At 43.2% G+C, this 27,283-nt stretch overlaps 1 protein-coding gene across 1 annotated transcript in view; it reads right to left on the bottom strand.

The window, feature by feature from the left end:
* The window catches only part of metrnlb (meteorin like, glial cell differentiation regulator b), a 41,527-nt gene extending 14,359 nt beyond the window's left edge, over positions 1-27,168 (bottom strand). Inside the window, exons 1-2 of the mRNA XM_060899238.1 lie at positions 26,694-27,168; positions 10,271-10,668 (exon numbers count right to left, since the gene is read on the bottom strand). Of these exons, the coding sequence (XP_060755221.1) occupies positions 10,271-10,668; positions 26,694-26,809 (514 nt within the window). The 5' untranslated portion in view covers positions 26,810-27,168. The remainder of the gene's footprint in view (positions 1-10,270; positions 10,669-26,693) is intronic.
* Positions 27,169-27,283: the final 115 nt, after the last annotated feature.

Here is a 27,283-nt window from a genome sequence, read left to right as displayed (position 1 = left end):
ACCTCATCTATGTCATGTGTTACATCCAGGGCTTTGAACCGGAATTTTTTTCCTATTGGTTCGTTCCGAACAGAAACGGAATTTTAACGTTTCCGGTTTTGGGTTCCACCATTAAATAGACGTTCCCGAACCGGTTAGAACAAAAAAATTTCGTTCCCGGAACGGTTAATTACGTTCCCTGTCAGCTGTTTAACAAATGGCTATAAAATTATGTCTCTGTCTCATCCAGCTTAAGCCAAATGTAGGCTAATTCTATTACAACCTTCATTAAATAAGACAAGAAATAATTCAAAACAATTATTATTTCAAATGTTGGCGATTTGGATTCTCAGTATGTCTTCCCATCTACACAAACAGAAAAAGTGCCAAAAATGAAAGATAATTCGTTTAGTGTGTTACCAAAGGCTAGTCAGGCCCTATAGAGGGCTACCGCATGACGTCACCGCGCCGCGAGATTTTGTTAGGCGCCATATTGGAAGACCAAGTACACATCTATGCAAGTACATACATACATAAAACAAACTACACCTGAAATGTAGCCAGGGCCGGTTCTGCCCTAATCTGGACCCGGGTGCAACATCGCGCAACCCCCCCCCCCAAAAAAAAAAACCCACCAGTCTAAATCAGGACAACCATCACATAACTATAACTATAAACATTTTATATCAACTATTTTAACTAAATGGGCTATAATAAATAAGCCTGCAGGCAGCCACGGCGGGCTGCCTCAGAAAAGTAACCATTTGTCCTACCTTAAAACTCGTTTTGCATTTTCTGCCTCCTTTTTTGTATTTTCGACCCTCCGTTTATTTTCTTTCCTTTTCTGAAAACCCGATTTGTGTCCAGACATTTTGTTCTGCTACCAACGAACTAACTCGTCAGGTCTCGTCTCTCGAGCCCGCGATGATTCCCGTGGGAAGGGCAACAATTGATACATTTTTACTAACAGCCAATAGGGAGGTTGCATCGTTCAGGCTCTTCTTTGCTCAGACACTCAGTAATGGAGACGTGATAGCAGTCCACCTTCCCGCTCTCTCCATTCAGTCAGCGAACGTCACACAGGAAGTGAACCCCAGCGGGTCATAGAAACTTGCGCAGGAGAAGAATGACTATTTGTAGGCTACAGAAACTTTGAGGAACGAAATAAAAACCGGTATTAACCGGTTACCATTATTTTTAATAAGCGTTTCTGTTCCGGAACATAAAAAATAATAAAGTTTCTGGTTTCGTTTCTGTTCCATGTGAAATAGAAAAAGTTCCCGGTTTTCGTTTTCGTTCCTTGAACCAGTTCAAAGCCCTGGTTACATCAGTGTAACACTTTCACTCACACTCTCACACTCTCTCACACACACACACACACACACACACACACACACACACACACACACACACACACACACACACACACAGACTTTGTAACTCAACACATTTAGTTTGTACAGTACTTACAACGGACAATATCACAACATGTTGTGTTTACGTATGTTGTATGTATGAGTTAAGTATACAAATATTTTCCTTTTCCTGAGCAAAGCACTCTTTATTCAAGCCTGACTAATATCCTGACTACTTCCCAGGTGCCTGGGACAGGTGATCTTTTAGTTTTTACTTTTGCATTTTAGCAGCGATCGTTAAAATCCTGATGCTTATCTAGAGTAAACAAGTTGGATGGTTTCTTTGTTTTGCAGATGCTTTATGTTCCATAAATAAATGAATACATTAATTTCTGACCTCTTGGCTCACATGGGTTTTGTTCATGAGTTCGGCACCAGATACACCAGAATACAGGAAATCAAATCTAGCTAATTCAAAATATCCCAGGGGAGGACCCCCGGAACCCCTCCCCCCCTTTATTTAGTCACGGCATGGCCACCCCTTGTATATCCTTGGCCCCCCTTTGGCCACCCCATGTAAAAAACCCTGGCTACGCCACTGCTCTCATGCTTTCTGTCTCTCTCTCACTCTCTGTCTTTCTCTGTCGCTCTTTCTCACTCTCTCTTGCTCTCTCTCTCTCTGTCTTTCTTTCTCTCTCATCCTCTCTCTTTCTTGCTCTCTCTCTCACACACACACACTGTCACTCTCTCTCTGTCACTCTCTTTCTGTCTGTCGTTCTCTCTCTCTCACTCTGTCACACTCTCTCTGTCTCTCTCTCTCATGCTTTCTGTCTCTCTCTCGCTCTCTCTCTTTGTCTCTCGCTCTTTGTCACTGTCTTTCTTGCTCTCCCTCACTCTGTCACTCTCTCTCTCTTAATTCAGATATAATCTTCTAACACTGAAGGTATGATTAGTTTATTTGCATCATTCGCGATGTGGATTAAAAACACGCACACGGCCATGTATACAGTGCCATTACTTTTGTCCTAATTGAATGCTTGTCTCATTTGTCTTAATTTATCATTAAGATTTGTTTTGGAATCACTTTGTCACATCATTGACTTGAAGCAACCGAGTTTAACTAAATGTTCAATAAATTGGTGTGAAATGAGGGACGCTGTATAAATCATTACAGAGTTCATCCGTTTCCTCAAACGATCAAACACGTGGCCACGCCCACATCAGGCCAGTGTGTTTTCTTTACTGTTATAAATTAAGTCACTTCATATCTTACAGTAATGATGGATGTTGTTTCTCTTTACTCAGTTGTTCGGCTCTTGACATAAAATGGATTACTACAGTTGTGGTGTTGAATAAGGCTGTTTATTTATAACATTTTTATTATTTACTGTTTGATCTCAAATGCATACAGAAGGTAAGAAACTCGTCCACTAATGACCTTTTGATGAGACACATCTGTTAATTGAAAAGCGTTCCAGGCGACTCCCTCATGAAGCTGGTTAAGAGAATGACAATAGTGTGGAAAGTGTCATCAAGGGAAACGCTGGATACGCTGAAGAATCTAAAATAAAATATCAAACTTTTTTTCTTTTTAATACATTTTTGTTGTTGACCACATAATTCCAGATATATTCCAGATGTTATTCCATAGTTTTGATGTCTTCAGTTTTGTTCTACAGAAAAAAACACATCAAGGACTAGGGGCGTACAAACTTTTGACTGTGTGTGAAACCTATTTTATTTTCATGAATTTAATACATTTAGTTTTTGATAATGATATTTCTGAGGTGTTTTGGTGTGAGCTGGGAGACGCCACGTGGCGGTGATTTCCTGCAAAGTCTCTGTTTCCTGTCTCGCTTCCGACTGTTACACACACACACACACACACACACACACACACACACACACACACATGCCTCTATCCACAAAATCCCTCATCCTTCCTGTGCTTTTACTCCCTCCATCCGTCCTTATCCCATTTTCAACACAGTGTGTGTGTGTGTGTGTGTGTGTGTGTGTGTGTGAGAGAGAGATATCCCAATCCTGGGATGTTATGTTTACAGGATGAGGTGGATGAAGGGTTGTATTGCTTTTTTAACCCCCTACAGTGTAGTGTTTTTCTCACACTGTGTGTGTGTGTGTGTGTGTGTGTGTGTGTGTGTGTGTGTGTGTGTGTGTAAGCATTTAAAGTCAGAATAGGGAACAGGAACTCTGGAAGGGTTTGAAGTACCAAGACAAATGCACGTCAACACACACACACACACACACACACACACAAACACACACACACACACACACACACACACACACACACGGTAGGTAGAGTTACACTTCAGAGACTCCCTTTACAACCCCCACTGCTTTGATTAACTGCTGGTCACAGGGTCAGTGTGCGTGTGTGTGTGTGTGTGTGTGTGTGTGTGTGTGTGTGTGTGTGTGTGTGTGTGTGTAAATCTTGCTACCTAAATAATCTTCTCTAACTAAATTGATTAGACCAAAATAACTTGCCTTACACCACAGCACTGCTTTGTTCTGGACTCTGATTGGTCAGAAGGTGTTGATTAATTCTCTCTAACAGCAGCTCTGCGCAGATGTTCTTAAAGTCATCATTTCCATAGTAACAGATCATTCACAGGGACATGGACTCTCGACATAAACAGGTTTAAAATCACTGATAATAATAATAATAATAATAATATCAGAGTTTCCACAAATTTGTCTCTTTGCTTGATTATTTGAAATGATTGTGTCTAAGCGGTTTTAACCGTGTCGCCTAAAGTGAACTGCTGTGTGCCTGACTGAGTGTCCACAGCAAAGAGAACACCGAACTTGAGCTTTTATCAGCTGCCAGTCGAGGAGAAGAGAAGAAAGAAATGGATAAGTTTGATCCGCAATGAAAACCTTCAAACCAAATTGAAATGGACGAGTGTTTGTAGTTTACATTTCTCCGGTGGGAAAAAGACGTCCTTAAACTGTGACCCAGCAATATGTCCATGGTCTCTGGAACGGCCTTCGGTTATAGAAGATTATAACAATCGACACAGTTCATCGTCTGAAACTAGCGACATTCCAAAGCCTGTAAAACACAGAAGCGTTCTTCGGCCTTTGCCTCTCAAGCACCGGGCAGCGGAACGAGCCTGTCGGACCGATAAAACTCCCAAACCACTAAGGGTTCTCTTTCGGGTCTGGATAATGATCAGTGGACCTCACTAGCGGCATTTATTGAAGTAAATGCATTTATACTCAACACGACACGGCAGATCAACGGCTTTCCAAAGTGTTTTTTTTTTTTTGTAATGTTTCCTGATATCAAGTTTTATTTAACTAATCACTCATTTATCACTCGGACCATTATTCGTCCACGAATCCCCTGCGAAAGCGCTGCTGCTCCGCACCAATTCCAGATATTCAGATAGATTTGTTTTCTCGATAAAGTTTAGCTGGTGCAATATACCATACGTCCTCAGAAATAAGACATTCTGAGATTTGATGTTGTTGTTGTTGTACAGTGTGGTAGACTCCGTCTAGACTCTTACCTTCTCACCAAGCTTGATTTGGATTCTGATTTTCCTGCTGTAAAAAAACCTTGGCATGTTCTCACCTCTTTAAATCACCAATTTCATTGTCTTCCACGACAGAGCACGGCAAAATCGCTCCTCTCACATCGCTCTCGCGTAAAATTAATCTAACATACGTCATATCGCTCGAGTGCCGACCCCGGTGAGCCCCCATAATGCATTGCAGTAAACAGGTGATGATGTCATTATACTTGGGGGGCTATTCTATATAGAGGACTATATAGTGAGCTCATTGGTAAAATGAAAATAAAAACACTTTCGGACACTACTCCATCGCGCTGTCGCACAATTAAAACGTGTCGGATCAGTCGGCTGGTGGGTTTTCAGAATAATAAATCCATATTATACTGAGCGTATTTTCTACATTAATAAATACAAAGTACTTTGTGTCTGCTGCAGCTTTCAGTTCTTTTAAATCGAGGCTGAATTCTTTCTTTCTTTGCCGCTGCATTTTATTAAATCTAATTTGAAGCTTTTGATTAATTCCTCGCTCTGCACTGTAACTTTTATTCTTGTATTTTCAGTCTAATTCTATTTTAGCTTTTTTCTATTCTCTTAATATTTTTAATGATACCTGTATGTCCGTTTATAACGTGTTTCTTCCTCTGTCCGTTCACCCCAACACACTTTTTTTCTGTCAGTGCGACCGCAATGCATGATGGTCACGATGATATATTACTTGGTTAGCGACCATCACTACTTTTCACGGTGCATTGTGGGATACCATGAGTGCACTATATCAGGTGTACTAATTCTCACTATACATTCGGACAGCACTACAAAATGGCGAAGTATCATGAGTAGTGAGTGATTTCAGATACGGCGAGTGTGTTTTTTAAAAGCACAAGAGAAGCACTTGTGTGTGACTGTTGTAATTCCAGACATGGAATAAACGTGACATTTTAACCCTCGATACAAAGCTGCCTTTCATTATGGTCTGGAACAAGCTGACCAATCAAACTCACCGTTTAACCAATCAGGATTAATAAAACAAACCGGCCGCTCGTGTGTAACGTGATGTCGTGATTGGCAGCGAGACAGGCTGACCCGACCCGACCCGACCCGGACCTCCTGATTACACTGTTTATTGTTTTATGTCATTAAGAACATTAAAGTCAGAGGTGTGTGTGTGTGTGTGTGTGTGTGTACGAGTGGGGGGGTCGGGGTGTCCATAGCTGTAAAACCTCTCCTCTTTCCTTCTTTCTTTCCAACCCCCGTCTCTCTTTGATCATTTCCAGTGCTTTTTCTCCCCCATCTTTCACCTCTCACATCAGCTGGGTGTGGAGTTACTCCCCGACGCCTCTAATCGGCGTGACCGAACTCGTTATCAGGTCATTCATCGTGAGACAAAACACAGGGGGTGCAGACGGAAACTAATCAGCTCACAAACACACATCAAAGACCAAAAGTCTGCAGCCACGAGCTCCTTATCACAAAACTCAGACGTATTAATTCTGCATTCGACTAGACAACGTAACCTGGAATTCCCAATCTCCCACCAGGAAAGAAAGAAAGAAAGAAAGAAAGAAAGAAAGAAAGAAAGAAAGACACCCCTTCAACTTGAAATTCCTACTCGAGAACTTGGCTGGTCTTCAGAGCTGTGAGGATGAGGATGAGGATGAGTTCGCTGCCTGTGACATCAACTCGACAAATTCAGCACGAAACACAGAAACACTTCTCACCTTGAAATACTCTATAAACACACCTTTCCTTATCAATTAACACAGACATGTTCACTGTTAAAGCGATTAACCAGGAAATGTTGAAATTACAGGGTTATAAAATGTCATCATTATAATACAAGACATTCTACATTAAAAAAAAATATATATATATATATATATATATATATATATATATATATATATATATGAGTGATTCCACGCTTATGGGTACTGAAATGGGGACATGAACTTATTCACCTAAAACCATTTCTTTTTTTACCATCAGGTCACAAAACATGTAATCTTTAATGAATGATATGTTAAAAGATAACTTTAATTTTCTGAGATGTAATAAAAACATATTTATATGCCAAAGTCAAGCCTATGAGTTCCAAAATGATGTCTGTTACATTACTTCTGTTACGATTGTCCATCTCGCGTCTGTTACAAATTAATTACAATCTAGCTATATACCATGTTAATCTTATTGAAAGAATGTGTATGTTTATTCTACTACACATGTTTATTAATTGTATTTGCTAAAACATCACCTTCCTATGTTTCAAAAAGTAATTCTACATTGTTAAAATTGAGAATATATATGTCCACAACACTTCTGTTACGTTCTGACTTTGGCATATAAATATGTTTTTATTACATCTCAGAAAATTAAAGTTATCTTTTAACATATCATTCATTAAAGATTACATGTTTTGTGACCTGATGGTAAAAAAAAAGAAATGGTTTTAGGTGAATTTTTAAAAATAAGTTCATGTCCCCATTTCAGTACCCATAAGCGTGGAATCACTCAAATATATATATATATATATATATATATTAAGTAGGGCGGCACGGTGGTGTAGTGGTTAGCGCTGTCGCCTCACAGCAAGAAGGTCCTGGGTTCGAGCCCCGGGGCCGGCGAGGGCCTTTCTGTGCGGAGTTTGCATGTTCTCCCCGTGTCCGCGTGGGTTTCCTCCGGGTGCTCCGGTTTCCCCCACAGTCCAAAGACATGCAGGTTAGGTTAACTGGTGACTCTAAATTGAGCGTAGGTGTGAATGTGAGTGTGAATGGTTGTCTGTGTCTATGTGTCAGCCCTGTGATGACCTGGCGACTTGTCCAGGGTGAACCCCACCTTTCGCCCGTAGTCAGCTGGGATAGGCTCCAGCTCGCCTGCAACCCTGCAGAACAGGATAAAGCGGCTACAGATAATGAGATGAGATGAGATATTTTTTAATAAACAGGCAATAAATGAGCCACTACTTTATTTTGGTTCCTTTTCTAATCCTGCATTGCCATAATTTTTGTGAAGAAATGTAAACAAATTGACTGAGAAGTCACGCCAGACCATAATATTATACTATAGTCTAATTGTCCCAACAGAAGGACTCTAAGGCGCTCTGGACAGCGCGGGCTCCGAACTGACTCACTGTGAATGACACACACCTGCACGGGATTAAAGCGCAATCAGCGCACTTAAATAAGGACTCAGAATGCAGACTCAGTATGCGAAGTATTGTTGTTGTGAAATCCTGACTGATTTCCTGGTTCCTGTTCCTTGTTTTTGACCCTGCTTCTGTCTATATTGTTTGTGCCTCGTTTGACCTTTTGCCCGTTTTACCGTTCATGATATCCGCCTGCCGATTTGGACCGTTTGCACTTTTCTTTCGAATAAAGATCTTCTGCACTCACATCCGTCTCCATCCATCCCTGACAGAACACTTCACCCCGCTGACACTAGTACAGCGTGCACCTGTACACCTCCACTGTGCTCACGGAAAATGACATCATGCACGATGGAGTTATGGCGACTTCCCTGACAAAAAAAAATACTGGAGTCCCGTCTATTTTCATCATTTTATATAAGAACAAATTCAACATGCAGCTTTTTTTTCATAAAGGACAGACATAAAGACCGACTTTTAGCTCAATTTGTTTATTTGCGAGATATTTCCTTTAAGATATAAGATCAGATGCCTTTATTGATCCCCATGAGGGGAAACTCCGGTGCTGCAGCAGCTCAAGCACAGAGTAAAATATAGATAAATGTAGAGTAAGTAAAAAAAAAAAAAAAAGAATAGAATAAGAATAGAACTAAATAAGGACGATTGGTCACAAAAGACAGGAACAAACAACAAGAACAGGTCATGGCACTACATCCACTAGCGGTGTGTATAAACTAGCGGTGTGTATAAACTAGTGGTGTAAAGCCGTATAAAGTGACACGATAAATCAAAACTTTTCTAAATCTTTAACACTGACTCTACAGGTCACTGTTTTGATGATATCATGAACCAAAGACGAATACGGAGACATCTGTTGTTGTTGTTGTTGTTGTCTTTTCCATACTTCATACGTTGAATGCTACGAGATTGAAAATGACATCATTCTGACCTGCGAGTTACAGCTCACGAGGTGAGTTAGACACAGCTGTAAAACCGAGCTGGGGTGAGTTTCCCAAAAACATCGTAGCACAAAGATTATCATTAAATGGTAGAGCGAGCAGCACAATGAACACACTCACTCTCTCTCTCTCTCTCTCTCTCTCTCTCTCTCTCTCCTAGTTAAGATGCTCTTAGTGTTAAGAGGCTTTTGGGAAACCCAGAGCTGTTCAGTTATGAAATTGACCTCAGTCTGAAATCTGAGCTTCACCCTTTTTGTGTAAATCTATTTTATTTAAACAGTTACATGTTGATGTGTTAAGGATGCACATTTATTTAATATACATACACTACCGTTCAAAAGTTTGGGGTCACCCAGACAATTTTGTGTTTTCCATGAAAAGTCACACTTTTATTTCCCACCATAAGTTGTAAAATGAATAGAAAATATAGTCGAGACATTTTTCTGGCCATTTTGAGCATTTAATCGACCCCACAAATGTGATGCTCCAGAAACTCAATCTGCTCAAAGGAAGGTCAGTTTTATAGCTTCTCTAAAGAGCTCAACTGTTTTCAGCTGTGCTAACATGATTGTACAAGGGTTTTCTAATCATCCATTAGCCTTCTGAGGCAATGAGCAAACACATTGTACCATTAGAACACTGGAGTGAGAGTTGCTGGAAATGGGCCTCTATACACCTATGGAGATATTGCACCAAAAACCAGACATTTGCAGCTAGAATAGTCATTTAGCACATTAGCAATGTATAGAGTGGATTTCTGATTAGTTTAAAGTGATCTTCATTGAAAAGAACAGTGCTTTTCTTTCAAAAATAAGGACATTTCAAAGTGACCCCAAACTTTTGAACGGTAGTGTATATTAATATCTGAAACATCCGCTTTTGCTATAAAGTCTGGTACATGTTTTGTTAATCAACACGGCCGAGTACGGCCCACTTTTATAGAATTCCTTCATAACTTTTAAAGACAGGATTGTGTGGATATTTTTCGGCCGTGTGATGATATCTTGCTCAGAAAAGTTCGTTATGCCGTGATGTTCAAAAATTCATTCCAACACACCTTTTTTTTTCCCACTTCTAGTGTTCCATTTAGGAGGGAATTAAAACTTTTCTTTCATAATTTTAATAATAATTTTAGTATCTGAATTCTGGAAACATTAGAAGAAAATTATATTTTGGTGAAATATGAGGAGAAAAAAAAAACATTGCGTCGAGTAAAACTGACCTTCAGCTAAATCCAGACTAAGAATAAACTACCAAAAACTGCATGAAGAAAATATAACGAAAGAAGTTTACCTGTGGGTGAAAGCGTGTCTCCTGGTGTCGCTCTGTCTCTGATCAGTTCGTACTGAAACGCCGTGACCCTCTTGCTGATGTCTGAGTGTGGGGAAGCCTGAACGAACAGCGCCCCCTCGTCCAGGTTAAAGCAGCGCACTCGGCCGGCCGCCTGCTCTTCCTCGCTCAGCAGCATTCGCATCACTCCTGCTCGCTCCACCAACACGCTGGCGCCACGGGAATCAGCTCGAGGCTTGACGCAGGCGCTCAGTCGGGTTTCAGCCCCCGCTTCGGGAAACGTGTTGGGTCTCAGGTTCACAATGATGGCGCCGGTGGGGTAAAGCCACTCGAGAGAACCTTCAGAGCAGCGCAGGTACACCTGCTCTACATCCCGGGCGTGGGCCTCGTGAGTCAGACCGCTACACACACAAACACAGAGAGTGTGTTCAGGGATGAGATGCTGTGTGTCATGATTTTATTGGAAAATAATCACCAACTATAGCAAAGCAGTATTCCAATTTATTAAATTAATATTTATTCATTTTTTATATTTATTAACTTTTTTATTATAGTATAATATTATGGTCTGGCGTGACTTCTCAGTCAATTTGTTTACATTTCTTCACAAAAATTATGGCAATGCAGGATTAGAAAAGGAACCAAAATAAAGTAGTGGCTCATTTATTGCCTGTTTATTAAAAAATATCTCATCTCATCTCATTATCTGTAGCTGCTTTATCCTGTTCTACAGGGTCGCAGGCAAGCTGGATCCTATCCCAGCTGACTACGGGCGAAAGGCGGGGTTCACCCTGGACAAGTCGCCAGGTCATCACAGGGCTGACACATAGACACAGACAACCATTCACACTCACATTCACACCTACGCTCAATTTAGAGTCACCAGTTAACCTAACCTGCATGTCTTTGGACTGTGGGGGAAACCGGAGCACCCGGAGGAAACCCACGCGGACACGGGGAGAACATGCAAACTCCACACAGAAAGGCCCTCGCCGGCCCCGGGGCTCGAACCCAGGACCTTCTTGCTGTGAGGCGACACCGCTAACCACTACACCACCGTGCCGCCTTATATTTAGTTATTATTATATTTATTAAATGCATTTAGATAGATAGATAGATAGATAGATAGATAGATAGATAGATAGATAGATAGATAGATCTGGCTCAGAAACTGGTCTCTCATTTGGGACATTATGGTCAATAAATTAATTTTCTAATTTTACTTTTTTTTTTTTGCATTCACCTAACACTCAATGTTTCTTTTGTCGTGTTTAATAAGAATAAAGATAGTATCTTGCTTTATCTGGCCTCCACGGTGGAATATTTTTTTGATTACAATTCAAATGCTTTTGTAAAATTGATTTCCATATAAAATAACTCCATCATGAAGAATTAAAGCCCCTCCTTCACAGATGAGTGAAAATATTGAATAAATTGAGATGAGATGAGAAAAATGCCAAGTTATGATGACTGAATTGATTATTCACTTAAATATGAATAATATGATACAGTTTGGGTATTTGATATGGCGAAATAGGACACAATGGAAAAATCAAGAGCACACCGGAAAGATGAGAATAACGGCAGTGGTAAAAGAACAGCGACTGTACCGGCTGAAGGTCGCGAGGGTCTCTGCTGTGGCGCGCAAGCAACGGGACATCACTACCGCACCGGACGGAGTGCGAGGCAGGGGCGGGGCAAAACGACTGCCCGTAGATTCTATCAAAAGTTCGATCTAAATTGACCATGATTGCAAAATATTGGCCAAAAATACGCAAACACTACGAAATATGAAAGTAAGATGAAAAAGAAAGAACCATTCTATTGCCTTATACTGCAAGACTAAAACAAAATAAAACTGTCAAAACTCACCTTTTCAGTGATAACATCCGAACAGATCACTCGCGTAACAGAGAGACCGCAAATGGAAGCACGATCAACTTCTAACTGTTGGAGTGGAAAATTCCATTCTACACATGCAAATTGTTAATGTGTGTCCTTCCCCGCACACAAATAACACGCTACAGTAAAAAATAGACCACGACTCATTTTATAGCTCAGAAATTCATACAAGACCAGCTACCATCGTAACATATTCTGTAAGAAACATATTCTATACCTAACTTTCAGTTTTCATTTTAAAAAACAAAATCGCAGATTTATAACTAAATGTTTATATGGCGTAGTGATTTTAAGTTACTACTTTTGGTGAGGTCGTGACCCTGACCCTGAGGCTTTCCGTTTAGATCAAAACACACGATCGTATTGGTTTTGGGTTTGCGGAAAATGGAGTTACGACGGTGATGAAATATTTTGCATGATGTTTTATTACGGTTATGATTATTCTGTGAGCGCACCAATCCTTAGGTGGATAAAGTTACAACTTAAAATACAATTCGTGATAACTGTAGACTTTTCAGTGGACTACAACCTTTTTAAGGAAATGCGATGTAGTCGACCATTTATCATGTCCCAGATCAAGCCGCAAATTTTTCCACAAATTTGCAGAATTTTTGCCAAATTCTGAATATTCACATCAAAGATTTAGTTTTATCTGTATTATTTCTTTCATCATTTTATTTCAAATTAAAACCAACATCACCATTCAAAACCATATAGTTTATTGACTGAGTATATTTAGTGGGGGACCCCCACAGTACCCAGTTTCTGAGACAGACCCATATATAAAACACATGTTACTATGGTGAGATGATGTTATACAGGAATAATTAAAGTTATTCCATGAAATCGAGTCGTACATGAGCTGACAGGCAACGAGGTGTGTAGCACTGAGATTGAGTGGAATAACTGTTTTATTCTCTCCACATTCACTGGAGTTTGAGAAACAGAGCATTTTTATTTTTTGCAGATTCGATAAATAAAAACTTTATACAAAATGTCCAACAAAATCATTTCCACTTAGAATGTAAACAAACCGGCGTAATGACAAGAGCAATTTGTGAAAAATGCGATAATAATAATTCTTGAAAAATAAAAAAAGAGATGTTCTTAACCTTCAAATCCTTTTATTCCATATTTTGTTGCTTTTTTTATATTTTTTTTTTTGGGGGGGGTTGTTTTTGAGTAGAGTTTTTATTTTGTCCTCAGTTGGTTCAGTAACATTTTGTTTTTCTCGACTCATGGTATATGAGCTGATAGCCTAGTAGTAGAATAGCCAATCAGAGCGCACGGTTGCTCATATTCAATGAATGTGGATAGAATAAAAACCTGTGATGTTCGGTTGCGCTACTGTCAGAGCTGCTGTTCTAGAAAATTCATCAAGTCCTTCTCTTCTGACCAATCAGAGTCCAGAATTCAACAGCACCGTGATGGAACAAAGTGATCACACACTCTAATGTGTTACGTGATCACTGTACTGTGTGTTAACTATAAGAACAAGACGGAGAGCGGAGTCGCGTTCAACATGTTTACTGTAGCAGAACCAGAAACCTGTGTTCCCTTCAAATGCGTCCGTGTTACACCATCAATACAGCCCAACTATATTCTTTACAGAACCTTTTTCACTGCATGGGATCGACTCGACTTTACTCGACTCACTTTTTTTTTTCTTTTTGGTTTTCCATCAGGCAGAAGTTGTGGATAGAACCCGGTACCTGGTATCAAGTGAGCTGAGGTGATACCAAATGGTGATGTAAAAACACTGCAGACTGCTGATTGGTCAGAAAGAATCACTACCACTGTTATCATTGTGTGAGATGGGACGTCCCGACTCAGCTAATGGTTGCATTCCAATAACAATGGACCCTACACACTGCACAGGGTATAGAAGCCAAGAGATCTTCACAGGAACGCGATCACTCCATCAGAGCAATGTGATGAACAGCAGACCGCGTCGGGGTCACGCCTCGATCCCATGCGTTGTTCTGAACACCTGTTCAGTCAGGTGTATTTAGCGTAGCATGCTAACGTAAACAACATTGTTGAGGGTAATTCTGCCTGCTGGAGCCACTGAAGATTTGAAATAAATGTATTGAAATATCTGTGGATTGTGTATAAGGGATTTAAACTTTTCTTTATAATAATAATAATAATAATAATAATAGTTTGGTTTTATATAGCGCCTTTCAAAATACCCAAGGTCGCTTAACAAGGTGTCAGTGTAGAAGTGTGTGTGTGGGTGCATATAAGTGTGTGCGTGTGTGCTTGTGGAAACTAGGAGCCAAAGGCCTCCATGAAGAGATGGGTTTTAAGGTGTTTTTTAAACGCTGCCAGTGAAGGAGCATTCTGGATGGTGTTGGGTAGCCTGTTCCATAGAGAAGGAGCAGCTGCATAGAATGCTCTATCGCTGGTGGCCTTAAGTCTGGTGCGGGGGATGACCAGCTGGCCCTTGGATGAGGACCGCAGGGATCTTGATGGGGAGTAGGGATGGAGGAGATCTTTGAGGTAATGGGGTCCCAGACCATGGAGAGACTTGTAAGTGAGGAGGAGGACTTTGTAGGAAATGCGAGATTTAATGGGCAGCCAGTGGAGCTGTTTGAGAATGGGGGTGATGTGCTGCCAGGGCCTGGTGCCTGTGAGAATCCTGGCAGCTGAATTCTGAACATATTGCAGTCGGTCTGTGATCTTATTCGGCAGACCAAGCAGGATGGCATTGCAATAGTCTAGGCGGGATGATATGAAAGCATGAATAAGAGTCTCTGTAACAGTGTTAGAGAGTGAGGGCCTGAGTCTGGAAATGTTGCGGAGGTGAAAGAAAGCAGATTTGGTGACATTTTTGATGTGGGACTGGAAAGACAGTGATGAATCCAAGATAACACCAAGGTTACGGACTTCATGAGATGGGATGAAGGAGCAGCCATCGATGTTCAGATGGAGATCCCCAACCTTCCTGAGCAGTGGCGCCGGTGCCACCACCATGAGCTCGGTTTTACTGCTGTTCAGTTTGAGGAGATTGTCGGTCATCCATGTTTTGATATCACGCAGACAGTGAGTGAGCGGTGTTGGGGGGAGCTGAGCAGAGGGTTTGGTGCAGATATATAGTTGTGTGTCATCAGCGTAACAGTGGAAGTTGAGACCATGGAAACGGATGATTTGTCCAAGGGGGAGCATGTAGATGGTGAAAAGAAGGGGGCCATGCACCGAACCTTGCGGAACGCCGTGGCTGATGGTTGCTGTAGTGGAGCGGGAGTCATTGAGTGTGATGAATTGTTTCCGGTTGGATAAGTATGAGTGGAACCAGAGGAGTACTGTGCCTGATAGTCCAGTGAACTCTGAGAGCCGCTTCAGGAGGATGGAGTGAGAGACTGTGTCAAAAGCTGCTGAGAGGTCCAGGAGAATGAGGATGGTGATGAGTCCATTGTCTGCAGCAGTGAGGAGGTCGTTGGTAATTTTGACAAGAGCAGTCTCTGTGCTGTGGTGGGCTCTGAAGCCGGATTGTAGTGGTTCAAAGAGCTCATGGTGGGACATATGCTGCTGAAGTTGGGCTGCCACTGCTCTTTCCAGGATTTTACAAAGGAAAGGAAGGTTGGAGATGGGACGATAGTTGTTGGGATCGTCAGGGTCCAGACCAGGCTTTTTCAAGGTGGGGATGACAGCAGCGGTTTTGAAGGTGGTGGGCACAACTCCAGACTGTAGGGATGTGTTAATGATGGTGGTCATGGTGTTGCAGAGGGTGGGAAGACATGATTTGACCAGGGTGGAGGGCATGGGGTCCAGGAGGCAGGATGATGACTTGGCTGTGGAGACTAAATCGGTGACCTGGGCATTGTCCAGTGGTGCAAAGCAGGAGAGGTAGTGCTGCGGTGGACAGGCAGCAGGGGTGGAGATGTCCTGCCATGGCTGGTGGATGCCAGGAGGCGTGTCATCATGGGCTTGGTTTGTGGCCGGGGATGTAGATACTAGCTGCTGGTGGATGGTGTTGACTTTTGCGATGAAGAAGTCTTGAAATCTGGAGCACAGTTCAGCAGGATCAGATGGTTGGGGTGAGTGAGGAGGACGGAGAAGGCGATTGATAGTTGAGAAAAGTTTTCTTGGGTGGTGTTGCTGGTTGTTGATGAGGGTGGAGTAGTAGCGTGTCTTGGCTGTGGTGAGGGCCTGCTTGTAGCTCTCCACATGGTCCCTGTAGGCCTCCAGGTGGACAGTAAGGCCAGATTTTTTATAGAGTCGCTCGAGGCGCCGCCCAGATTTTTTCATGAGGCGCAGCTCAGAGGTAAACCAGGGAGCTGGACGGGAGAAAGAGACAGATCGCGTGATGGTAGGAGCCAGAGTATTCAAGCTGGTTGAGAGTGCTGTGTTGTAGTGTTCGACCAGGGTGTCCACTGGGAGGGCAGTATCCGGGGGTGTGAGATGGTTCGTTAAAGTTTGAGAAAGAAGAGGCAGAGGAACATTCTTAATGTTGCGGAAAGTGATGGACCGCAAACGGCGTTGTCTGCGGTGGGGTACCGGGATGGAAAACAGAATTGCCTGATGGTCTGATATGGCCAGGTCAATGCATTGAAGATGTAGTGGAGATGAGCCGGTGCTGCAGACTAGATCGAGGGTGTGTCCTTTGCTGTGGGTAGGGCCATGCACATGCTGAGTGATGTTGAAGCAGTCCAGAAGGGCCATGAAGTCAGCTGCAAAAGAGCAGCTGCTGTTGTCCACATGAATGTTGAAGTCACCCAGCAGGATGGTAGATGGGGACAGGGGACACACTGCAGCAAGTAGTTCAGTGAGCTCAGGGAGGAAGCAGGAGGAGGCTTTAGGTGGTCGATAAATGAGGACCAGTTGCAGCTGAGCAGCGCCAATCACTGAGAGATGGAGGCATTCAAATGATGATGCACTGACGGGGTGTTCTTTAACCAAAAAATCAGAGTGGTGTATGATGGCGAGTCCACCACCGCGGCCGTGGCCACGCGGCTTATGGATGTATGTGTAACCGGGAGGGGTAGCTTGGTTGAGGCTAACAAAGTCCTGCTGACTCTGCCATGTTTCGGTTAAACAAAGGAAGTCCAGTTTTTTCTCTGTTATCATGTCGTGAATAATGATGGCTTTGTTGTTTATTGATCTGATATTCTGTAACATGAAGGAGGCAAACTTGCTGGTGGATGCAGTGCTGTCAGTGCAGACTAGGTTCCGGAGAATGACAGGTGGTGGACGTGGCCTACGTTCAGCACGTCTGTGCTGGGATGCGGAACAGATGACAGGAATAGCCGCAATCTTGGAGTTGTAAACAAACTTCTGGCGAACAGCTCTGTGTACATATGGTGGACGGCGCAGGAGGTGAAGAGATTTGATAACCTCAAGACAGCATGGAGGAGACAGAAAGACAGAGTTGAGTTCAAGGAGTTTGCCTACGGTGTAGTTTATCCGCGCCATGGCGACTGGGGAGCACCGAACAAACACAGGCACCTTGCCGGCTAGCTTGGCTTGCTAACCAATGCTACACCCAAATGGAGGTAGCAGCAGTGCAGGATGCAGACTAGCGAGTTGACAGTCCTGTGGTAGAGTGGTAAAGGGCGGCGGAGATGTCAGAAGTATACCCAGTACGCCGAAAGCAAGGAGGTAGGCAATCCAAAAGTTTTTTAACTGCGGAGCACAGAGTAGTCCAAGCACGCGTCGCGTCAGTTGTATCCGACAGCAGAGTTGTAGTCGAGATGGAACAAACACAGCTCAAAAATAGACGCGGCTTGAGATAGAGGAAAGGCGCGATCAAATATAAGAGAAACAAAAAGCGAGAAGCGAGATGCGAGAAGCGGCAACAATCATGCCAGCGTCCTCTCGACATTCGATTAGGCGCAGCATACGATGAGGCGCAGCATACACTGTGTGTGTGTGTGTGTGTGTGTGTGTGTGTGTGTGTGTGTGTGTTTGTCAGGTGTCATTAAACTCCTCGTGCACTCCAATGCCCCGATCTCTTGCACTGAAAGGTTTCCTACATCGTTATCTAACATAAACATGAGTAAAGACCTGAAGGAACAATGAAGAATGAATAATTTTTAGCTCGGTTTGGGCCGTTCTATTTTTTTCTCTTACACAACAACTGAGTGAGCGGCCGAGACGACAAAGGCGACGGATCAAAGGAGAAATCTGTCTCATCGCTGTGGTAAAAACAGCCACATACCGAGAATCAGCATCCTGTCAACATCATCGATTGTTCCTGTGCGTGTCGCATTAAAAATGATGTCACGGCAGTTTCATGCGACATCGCTATGACGATCCATGACTTTTAGCTAGAGTGGAAAACTACAGGAAGGGCCTGAGACGACGAGCGAGCCGAGTCGAGCGGAGTCGAGCTGGCACCATGCAGTGGAACAGAGAGAGAGAAAACAGTATTATTCAGGAAGGTGAAGCATTTCTCATTACTGTAACCTCAGCTTCTGTTAAAGCGTTACAGATACAGTCAGATCTGAACATCGAGCAGCCGAGCGAATAAATAAATAATTAAATACAGAGAGAGAGAGAGAGAGAGAGAGAGAGAGAGAGAGAGAGAGAAGGGGGACAGAGAGAGAGATGGGAGAGAGACAGAGAGAGAGAGAGAGAGAGAGAAGGGGGACAGAGAGAGAGATGGGAGAGAGACAGAGAGAGAGACAGAGAGTGACGGGGAGCGAGGGAGATGGGGAGAGAGAGAGAGATGGGGGAGAGAGAGAGATAGATGAGGGGGACAGAGAGAGAGATGGAGAGAGAGAGAGAGAGATAGATGAGGGGGACAGAGAGAGAGATGGAGAGAGAGAGAGAGATGGGGAGAGAAAGACAGACAGACAGACAGAGAGGGAGAGACTGTGAGAGAAAGAGAGATATGAGGGGGACAGAGAGTGATGGGGAGAGAGATGGGGAGAGAGAGAGAGAGATAAGGGGGACAGAGAGAGAGATGGGGAGAGAGACAGAGAGTGACGGGGAGCGAGAGAGATGGGAGAGAGAGAGAGAAAGACAGACAGAGAGAGAGACTGTGAGAGAAAGAGATATGAGGGGGAAAGAGAGAGAGATGGGGAGAGAGACAGAGAGAGAGAGAGTGACGGGGAGCGAGAGAGATGGGGGGAGAGAGAGAGAGAGAGAGAGAGAGAGAGATACAGTAGATGAGGGGGAGAGAGAGAGAGATGGGGAGAGAGAGAGATGGGGAGAGAGGGAGAGAAAGACAGACAGACAGACAGAGAGAGAGAGACTGCGAGAGAAAGAGAGATATGAGGGGGACAGAGAGAGACAGAGAGTGATGGGGAGAGAGAGAGATAAGGGGGACAGAGAGAGAGATGGGGAGAGAGAGACAGAGAGTGACGGGGAGCGAGTGAGAGAGATGAGGGGGACAGAGAGAGAAAGATGGGGAGAGAGACAGAGAGTGATGGGAGAGAGAGATAGAGAGAGAGATAGAGAGAGGGAGAGAGAGAGAGAGAGAGATTATACAGAACACTTTCATGTTGAACTGAATGTGCCGCAGCGTCTGGGTGCTGAGAGAGGAGCTCAGTAACGGTTATAAATGTTGTTAAACCCTTTCAGTTGTTGAAACGCTGATGAACAGTGGATTAAACGGTAGTTTTGGTCTCAGTGAGGTTGTCGTGTGCTCGGTTCCTCCTAGAAACTTTAACTCTCAGAAGTTCTTATTGTTGAGAGTTTTTAAAAAAAGTTAATACATTTCACAGAAACCTTTTTACACCAGTTTTTGTTGTCGGAACGCTGAGGAACGTTTTTATAACGTGACGTTTTGCTGAAATGAGAATGCTGAGTGAGCAGGTGTAGAGGAGCTAAAATATAATTTATAGTTTTAGCCTTTTTTGAGAAACAGTTTATAGAAACCCGTATCGCCCGTGTGTCAGTGTGAAACAGTGAGACATGTTTTGCTGAACTCGAACGTTGCAGGAACGTTATCTCTGTAACATTAAATCCTGGACTTTTGAAAAATGGTTCGATACATTACTAAACTTTCTGGTAACGTTCTTTATTAGATGCTATTTAAAGCGTCTCGAGTTTTGCTTTGTTCTGTTGTTTCTGGACCATAAAAGCGAGATCAGAGTGTGTGCGTGCTGGGTTTGATTTATATTTCAGCGTCACTGAGTCCGGGGTGAAGGAGAGTCAACACACAGAATTTATGGAAATCAGAGATAAAATATTAACCAGGAAACTCAAAGTCTCGCCTCTGATGCCACACACACACACACACACACACACACACACACACACACACGTCCATCTCATTATAAACTTAAACAGGTTAATGACATTTTGTTCATGATGTCAGGAGTCAGAAGATGGAGGCTGTATATAACAGCTGAAAAAGTATTTATTTATTTATTTATCTGTATATAAAAAAGCAAAACAAAGACTTCTTGGGGGAAAAATTATTGAAATTGAATTTATGGATTCCACAAAATGAGCATTAAATTTCAGGTAATTTAATTTATATTAAATGTGCGAACCGTACCAGCTAGACATGTAACCAGATATCATGTCATAATAAATCACGATACAAATTTATGATGATTCGAACTGATGAAATAAAAAATTAATCATGATTATTATCAACTAATCTCTTTGGGGGTTCAAGCTGTATTTGTGTTATTTAGACAGCAGAGGGTGCAATAACGTACAGCACTACACATGACTTCACCATAGGTGAAAGTAACACAGCTCTAATGTAGTGAAAACACACACACACACACACACACACACACACACACAAAAAAAAACCCTGATATAAAATGGAAAAGAACTGTTGTGTGATTGACTTGGGTTGAACAAGCCAGTGCATACTTAGTGCCAGTCCCAAGCCCTGAAAAAATAGGGAGGATTGCGACAGGGAGGGCATCCAGCGTAAAAATAAAAATAAATCTATGACAGATCAAAGGAGTTGAAAATCAGTTGGGGCTTCACCCTGTTATTCCTCTCCTGAAAGACCCTATGTGACAAATCAAATAAACTTACATTTAAAGTGGAACTGAAGGCAATTTGTTATCATCAAAATTCTATTTATCTCATTTTATTAAATATAGGAACACATTTTTGATCGCTATTTTGTCGCTGCCATAGCAAGTTCTGAGTGTCTGAAATTTGCTCTGTAATATATCAGTCCATATGTCAAAGCGATGGCCGTAAATGAGATTAGTTGAGACCTGTGCGAGACATCGTAGGACGGAAGTAAAACGTACAGCGGAAATCAAAGTCACCAACAACTGCCAACATTCCCTGTGTCCGAAATCGCTCACTCGTTCACTACTCCCTACTCCCTCTATAGGGAATTACTGTATAGAGGACTATACAGTGAGCTCATCGGTAAAATGGGAAAACTCTTTTGGACACTACTCCGTCACGCTGGTATTTACGTCATTACTGTCACACAGTTAAAACATACCAGATCAGTCGGCTGGTGGGTTTCAAAATAATAAATCCATGCGTGTGTTTTTGTGATAAATCCATATTATACTGAGCGCATTTCCCACATTAATCAATACAAAGCACCTGCAGCTTTCACTTCTTTTAAATCAAGGCTGAACACTTTCTTCAAATTTGAGACTTTTAGTTTGATTTCTTTCAGCGCGACTGCAGTGCATGATGGGATATATTGCTCTGGTTAGTGACCATCGTTGTACACTACTTTTCATGATGCATTGTGGGATACTTTGAGTGCACTATATAGGGTGTAAATAATCCTCACTAAGGTTTCGGACAGCACTACAAAATGGCGTCCTCACTATACAGTGCACTATATAGTGATTAGGGAGCGATTTTGTGCACAGGGGTTGTCAAAAGACGCGCACGCCCTCTTTCGAATGCTGACGTAATCAAGCCGGAAGATTTGTTTGTTCTGATAGCAATCAGGAAAGTTTGAAAAAAGTAGGCAGTAATCATCATTTAAACTCGTTTTTGTGCAATACTTCGTTTGGAAAACAGTTCTCAAAATGGTGGAAATGGCAAAATGGCTGACACTTCACGTTTCGAAGTCTCGCACAAGTCTCGTGAAGATCGCGCGGATAAGCCACGCCTGCCATGGACCAAACAAACTAAATTCAACACAGCTAAAAACCGAACTGGCCGATAAGTATAATATTTAATTGCAATTAGTTGCCAATACGAGTCACGATATAAGGTTACTAAAACTGAAAACGCAATTGAATAACACGTTAATTAAGAAATAAAGCAAGTTTAAAAATGACTTCAACGAGACTGTACAAAAAGATTTAATAAGAAATCAGAGCTCTCTTTCTTTTTACAGACGGCTGAAAGATAAAGAAAAGAGAAGCAAATGGAGGCAGCATTCAAGTAAAAACTGTGGAAGGTGAAGTTTGTTCCAGATGTTTAAAGCTAGTCGGCCTTTTGATTTCATGAAGTCGGTGAAATTTAGTTCCGTCTGAAATGTGGTGATTGTGATATCTGTTTATTTCTGTAATATCTCACAAAATATCAGGCCATTCTGTGGCTGGGAAGTTATTTAATTTGAGGGGATTAAAGCAGACAGAGGAAGTCCGTGTGCGCATGTGCAGGTTTACCTTCTTCTTCTTCTTTTGGGTTTTACGGCAGCTGGCATCCACAGTGTTGCATTACTGCCATCTACAGGTTTCCCTTTGAGCGTGCACTGACAGTTCCATCATTCTGTCGCTAAACGAACAGCTGATCACACCGAGGTGCTCGCTGAGCGCACATATTTATTAGTTTGGTCCTGCGTTTCCTTTCCTTCGTATAGAACATAACGTCTTTTCTTCTCGCTTTCTTTCCGTTACTGTAGTCGCCCTTTCATGTTTCATTCGCACACTCACGTCCTCCATTTTTCTCTCCGGTTTCAAATTTGTATCCCACAATGCCTTGCGTGAACAGGGAAAGCCCACCACGTGATGTGATGCATGATGTAGTATCTTGAATTGGGTCATGGTGAAGCAGGAAAAAATAGCAGAGAGTTTAGGGCCACATGGCTTTAAAGTCATTAATTGTTCTATTAAAAAATGAATAAAATTGGAAGTCTGTGATTCAAATTCAGTAGCTTTCGGTCACTAAACAAAAATAATCAGGTGTCGGGAAAATTCTTTTTAGGACCTACACTTGAAAAATCTGAAAGGCAGTTTAGCTTTAAGGTTACGGTATATGTGGAAGGTTACACACAGAACCCGAACAGATGGGTTCTCTTTCTGAAAGTGTTCAAAGTACAAGGAACCAAACTCTATTTTACTTGTTAAGGTTCATTTAAAGTCCTTAATTTTTTTGAAAGGTTTCCATGTGAAAAAAAAAATACTCAAGGTACAAAAGATGTGCCCTCGGGGTAACAAGCAACAAAACAAAAGTGGTTTGCTACCTGGAGCTGTTTCTGAGAGTGTAGGCTGTTTGGAATGTAGCGTCGTATCATTTAAATTACGTGTGTGTGTGTGTGTGTGTGTGTGTGTGAAAACAGTGAAACCCAAACAACAGTCCTGATGAAACCCCACAGCTGTTGCTGTATACCATTGAACAGTTCTGTCCTGCAACAAATCATGTTTTAAGCCACAGTTTCTTTCGCTGCAGTGGTAGAAACAGGATTTCACAAGTTTTCCAGGCTGACAAACTTATTCCATTTTCTTATTTACACCAGTAAACATCATCAGGGTGGGTTAGAGCCCTGTCCCAGAGCGGCAGCTGGATCTGATACTTGAACCCCCAACCCTCTAACCACCAACCCAGAGCCTTAACCTGTTCCACCAGTACTGCCCCGAACCCCCCACTGGGACCCCCCCCCGAAACAGTACAGTGAAGATCCTGACTGGTGTAGCTCCTCCTCCTCTCAGTGTCTCTCACAAGTCACCAATTATATAAGCCCCGCCCCTAATGTATAATACCGTCAGTGTATTTGTTTGAGTTGGACAGCATGGATCAGGGACTGTCTGGATTCTCATCCTATATGATTTTATTTTTTCCTGAGAGAGAGAGAGAGAGAGAGAGAGAGAGAGAGAGAGAGAGAGTATAGGTTCTATCCCTTTAGTTCCCCCTCAGAGAGGAACAGGCTGCAGCACTCCTGTACCTGAGCAGTAAAACACCACATGGTGCAGAATGTCAGTAAGATGTGAGTTAAACAGAGTAAAATGACAGTCTGGTCCAGTACGGTAACAGTAACAGTGTGGTACGGTAACAGTGCGGTACGGTAACAGTAACAGTAACAGTGCGGTAACAGTAACAGTGCGGTATGGTAACAGTAACAGTGCGGTACAGTAACAGTAACAGTGTGGTGCGGTAACAGTAACAGTGTGGTACGGTAACAGTAACAGTGTTGTAACAGTGCGGTACGGTAACAGTGACAGTGCAGTAACAGTGCGGTAACAGTAACAGTGTGGTACGGTAACAGTAACAGTGTGGTACGGTAACAGTAACAGTGCAGTAACAGTGCGGTAACAGTAACAGTGCGGTACGGTAACAGTAACAGTGCGGTACGGTAACAGTAACAGTGCAGTAACAGTGCGGTAACAGTAACAGTGCGGTACGGTAACAGTAACAGTGTTGTAACAGTGCGGTACGGTAACAGTGACAGTGCAGTAACAGTGCGGTAACAGTAACAGTGCGGTATGGTAACAGTAACAGTGCGGTACGGTAACAGTAACAGTGTGGTGCGGTAACAGTAACAGTGTGGTATGATAACAGTAACAGTGTTGTAACAGTGCGGTACGGTAACAGTAACAGTGCTGTAACAGTGTGGTACGGTAACAGTAACAGTGCGGTAACAGTAACAGTGCGGTACGGTAACAGTAACAGTGTGGTAACAGTAACAGTGCGGTAACAGTAACAGTGTGGTACGGTAACAGTGCGGTACGGTAACAGTAACAGTGCGGTAACAGTAACAGTGCGGTAACAGTAACAGTGTGGTACGGTAACAGTGCGGTACGGTAACAGTAACAGTGCGGTAACAGTAACAGTGCAGTAACAGTAACAGTAACAGTGTGGTACGGTAACAGTGCGGTACGGTAACAGTGCGGTAACAGTATCAGTGCGGTACGGTAACAGTGCGGTAACAGTATCAGTGCGGTATGGTAACAGTGCGGTAACAGTATCAGTGCGGTACGGTAACAGTGCGGTAACAGTATCAGTGCGGTACGGTAACAGTAACAGTGCGGTAACAGTAACAGTAACAGTGTGGTACGGTAACAGTGCGGTACGGTAACAGTAACAGTGCGGTAACAGTAACAGTGTGGTACGGTAACAGTGCGGTACGGTAACAGTAACAGTGCGGTAACAGTAACAGTGCGGTAACAGTAACAGTGTGGTACGGTAACAGTGCGGTACGGTAACAGTAACAGTGCGGTAACAGTAACAGTGCAGTAACAGTAACAGTAACAGTGTGGTACGGTAACAGTGCGGTACGGTAACAGTAACAGTGCGGTAACAGTGTGGTACGGTAACAGTGCGGTACGGTAACAGTAACAGTGCGGTAACAGTAACAGTGTGGTACGGTAACAGTGCGGTACGGTAACAGTAACAGTGCGGTAACAGTGCGGTAACAGTAACAGTGTGGTATGGTAACAGTGCGGTACGGTAACAGTAACAGTGCGGTAACAGTAACAGTGCAGTAACAGTAACAGTAACAGTGTGGTACGGTAACAGTGCGGTACGGTAACAGTGCGGTAACAGTATCAGTGCGGTAACAGTATCAGTGCGGTACGGTAACAGTAACAGTGCGGTAACAGTAACAGTAACAGTGTGGTACGGTAACAGTGCGGTATGGTAACAGTAACAGTGCGGTAACAGTAACAGTGTGGTACGGTAACAGTAACAGTGCAGTAACAGTGCGGTAACAGTAACAGTGTGGTACGGTAACAGTGCGGTACGGTAACAGTAACAGTGCGGTAACAGTAACAGTGCGGTAACAGTAACAGTGTGGTACGGTAACAGTGCGGTACGGTAACAGTAACAGTGCGGTAACAGTAACAGTGCAGTAACAGTAACAGTGTGGTACGGTAACAGTGCGGTACGGTAACAGTAACAGTGCGGTAACAGTAACAGTAACAGTGTGGTACGGTAACAGTGCGGTACGGTAACAGTAACAGTGCGGTAACAGTGTGGTGCGGTAACAGTGCGGTACGGTAACAGTAACAGTGCGGTAACAGTGCGGTAACAGTAACAGTGTGGTACGGTAACAGTGCAGTACGGTAACAGTAACAGTGCGGTAACAGTGCAGTAACAGTAACAGTGCGGTACGGTAACAGTGCGGTAACAGTATCAGTGCGGTACGGTAACAGTGCGGTAACAGTATCAGTGCGGTACGGTAACAGTGCAGTAACAGTATCAGTGCGGTACGGTAACAGTGCGGTAACAGTATCAGTGCGGTAACAGTATCAGTAACAGTGCGGTAACAGTGCAGTAACAGTATCAGTGCGGTAACAGTATCAGTGCGGTAACAGTATCAGTGCGGTACGGTAACAGTGCGGTAACAGTATCAGTGCGGTAACAGTATCAGTAACAGTATCAGTGCGGTATCAGTATCAGTGCGGTACGGTAACAGTAACAGTATCAGTGCGGTACGGTAACAGTATCAGTATCAGTGCGGTACCTCCCTCTCCAGCTGCACTGGTCACTGGAGTACTGCGCAGCTGCGCTCGCGCACAAACACACAACCAGGAGCGCGCAGACCACCTTCTTCATCCTCTTCATCCTCATCCTCCTCATGCTCGTGCTTGTTTGAAAAAAATAGAATGCCGCTAACAGTATTGAGAGTGAGGGCGTTACTGTCCCGCGCTGAGCGACCGGAACTCCAAACTCCTGGAAAAGTTCATCTCGATCCCAGCGCGCGCCAGTCGGGAGTCCTGCGCTCCGGACACTGCGCGCGCGCGTGTGTGTGTGTGTGAGCGCGCGCGTGGGTGGGTGGGTGGGATGTGAATGTGTGTAAAACCTTCCACCCCTGCTAAAACCACGCCCACACCACGCCTCCCTTAGGACTGAGGCCCGAGTACCTCGGGGACAGGAGGGACTCTGATCAATGCCCTAAAATAAAGCGCAGCTCTCCCTCTCCCCGTCTCTCTCTCTCTCTCTCTCTCCCTCCCTCAATCCGTTCCTCCTTATATCTCTGTATCTCTCTCTCCCCCGTCTCTTTCTCTCTCCCTCCCTCGCTCTCTCCATCTGTCTCTCTCTCTCTCTCTCTAT

The sequence above is a fragment of the Neoarius graeffei genome, chromosome 18, assembly GCF_027579695.1.
Source record: "Neoarius graeffei isolate fNeoGra1 chromosome 18, fNeoGra1.pri, whole genome shotgun sequence".
Lineage (NCBI taxonomy): Eukaryota > Metazoa > Chordata > Actinopteri > Siluriformes > Ariidae > Neoarius > Neoarius graeffei.
This window is presented reverse-complemented; position numbering and strand designations above follow the sequence as displayed.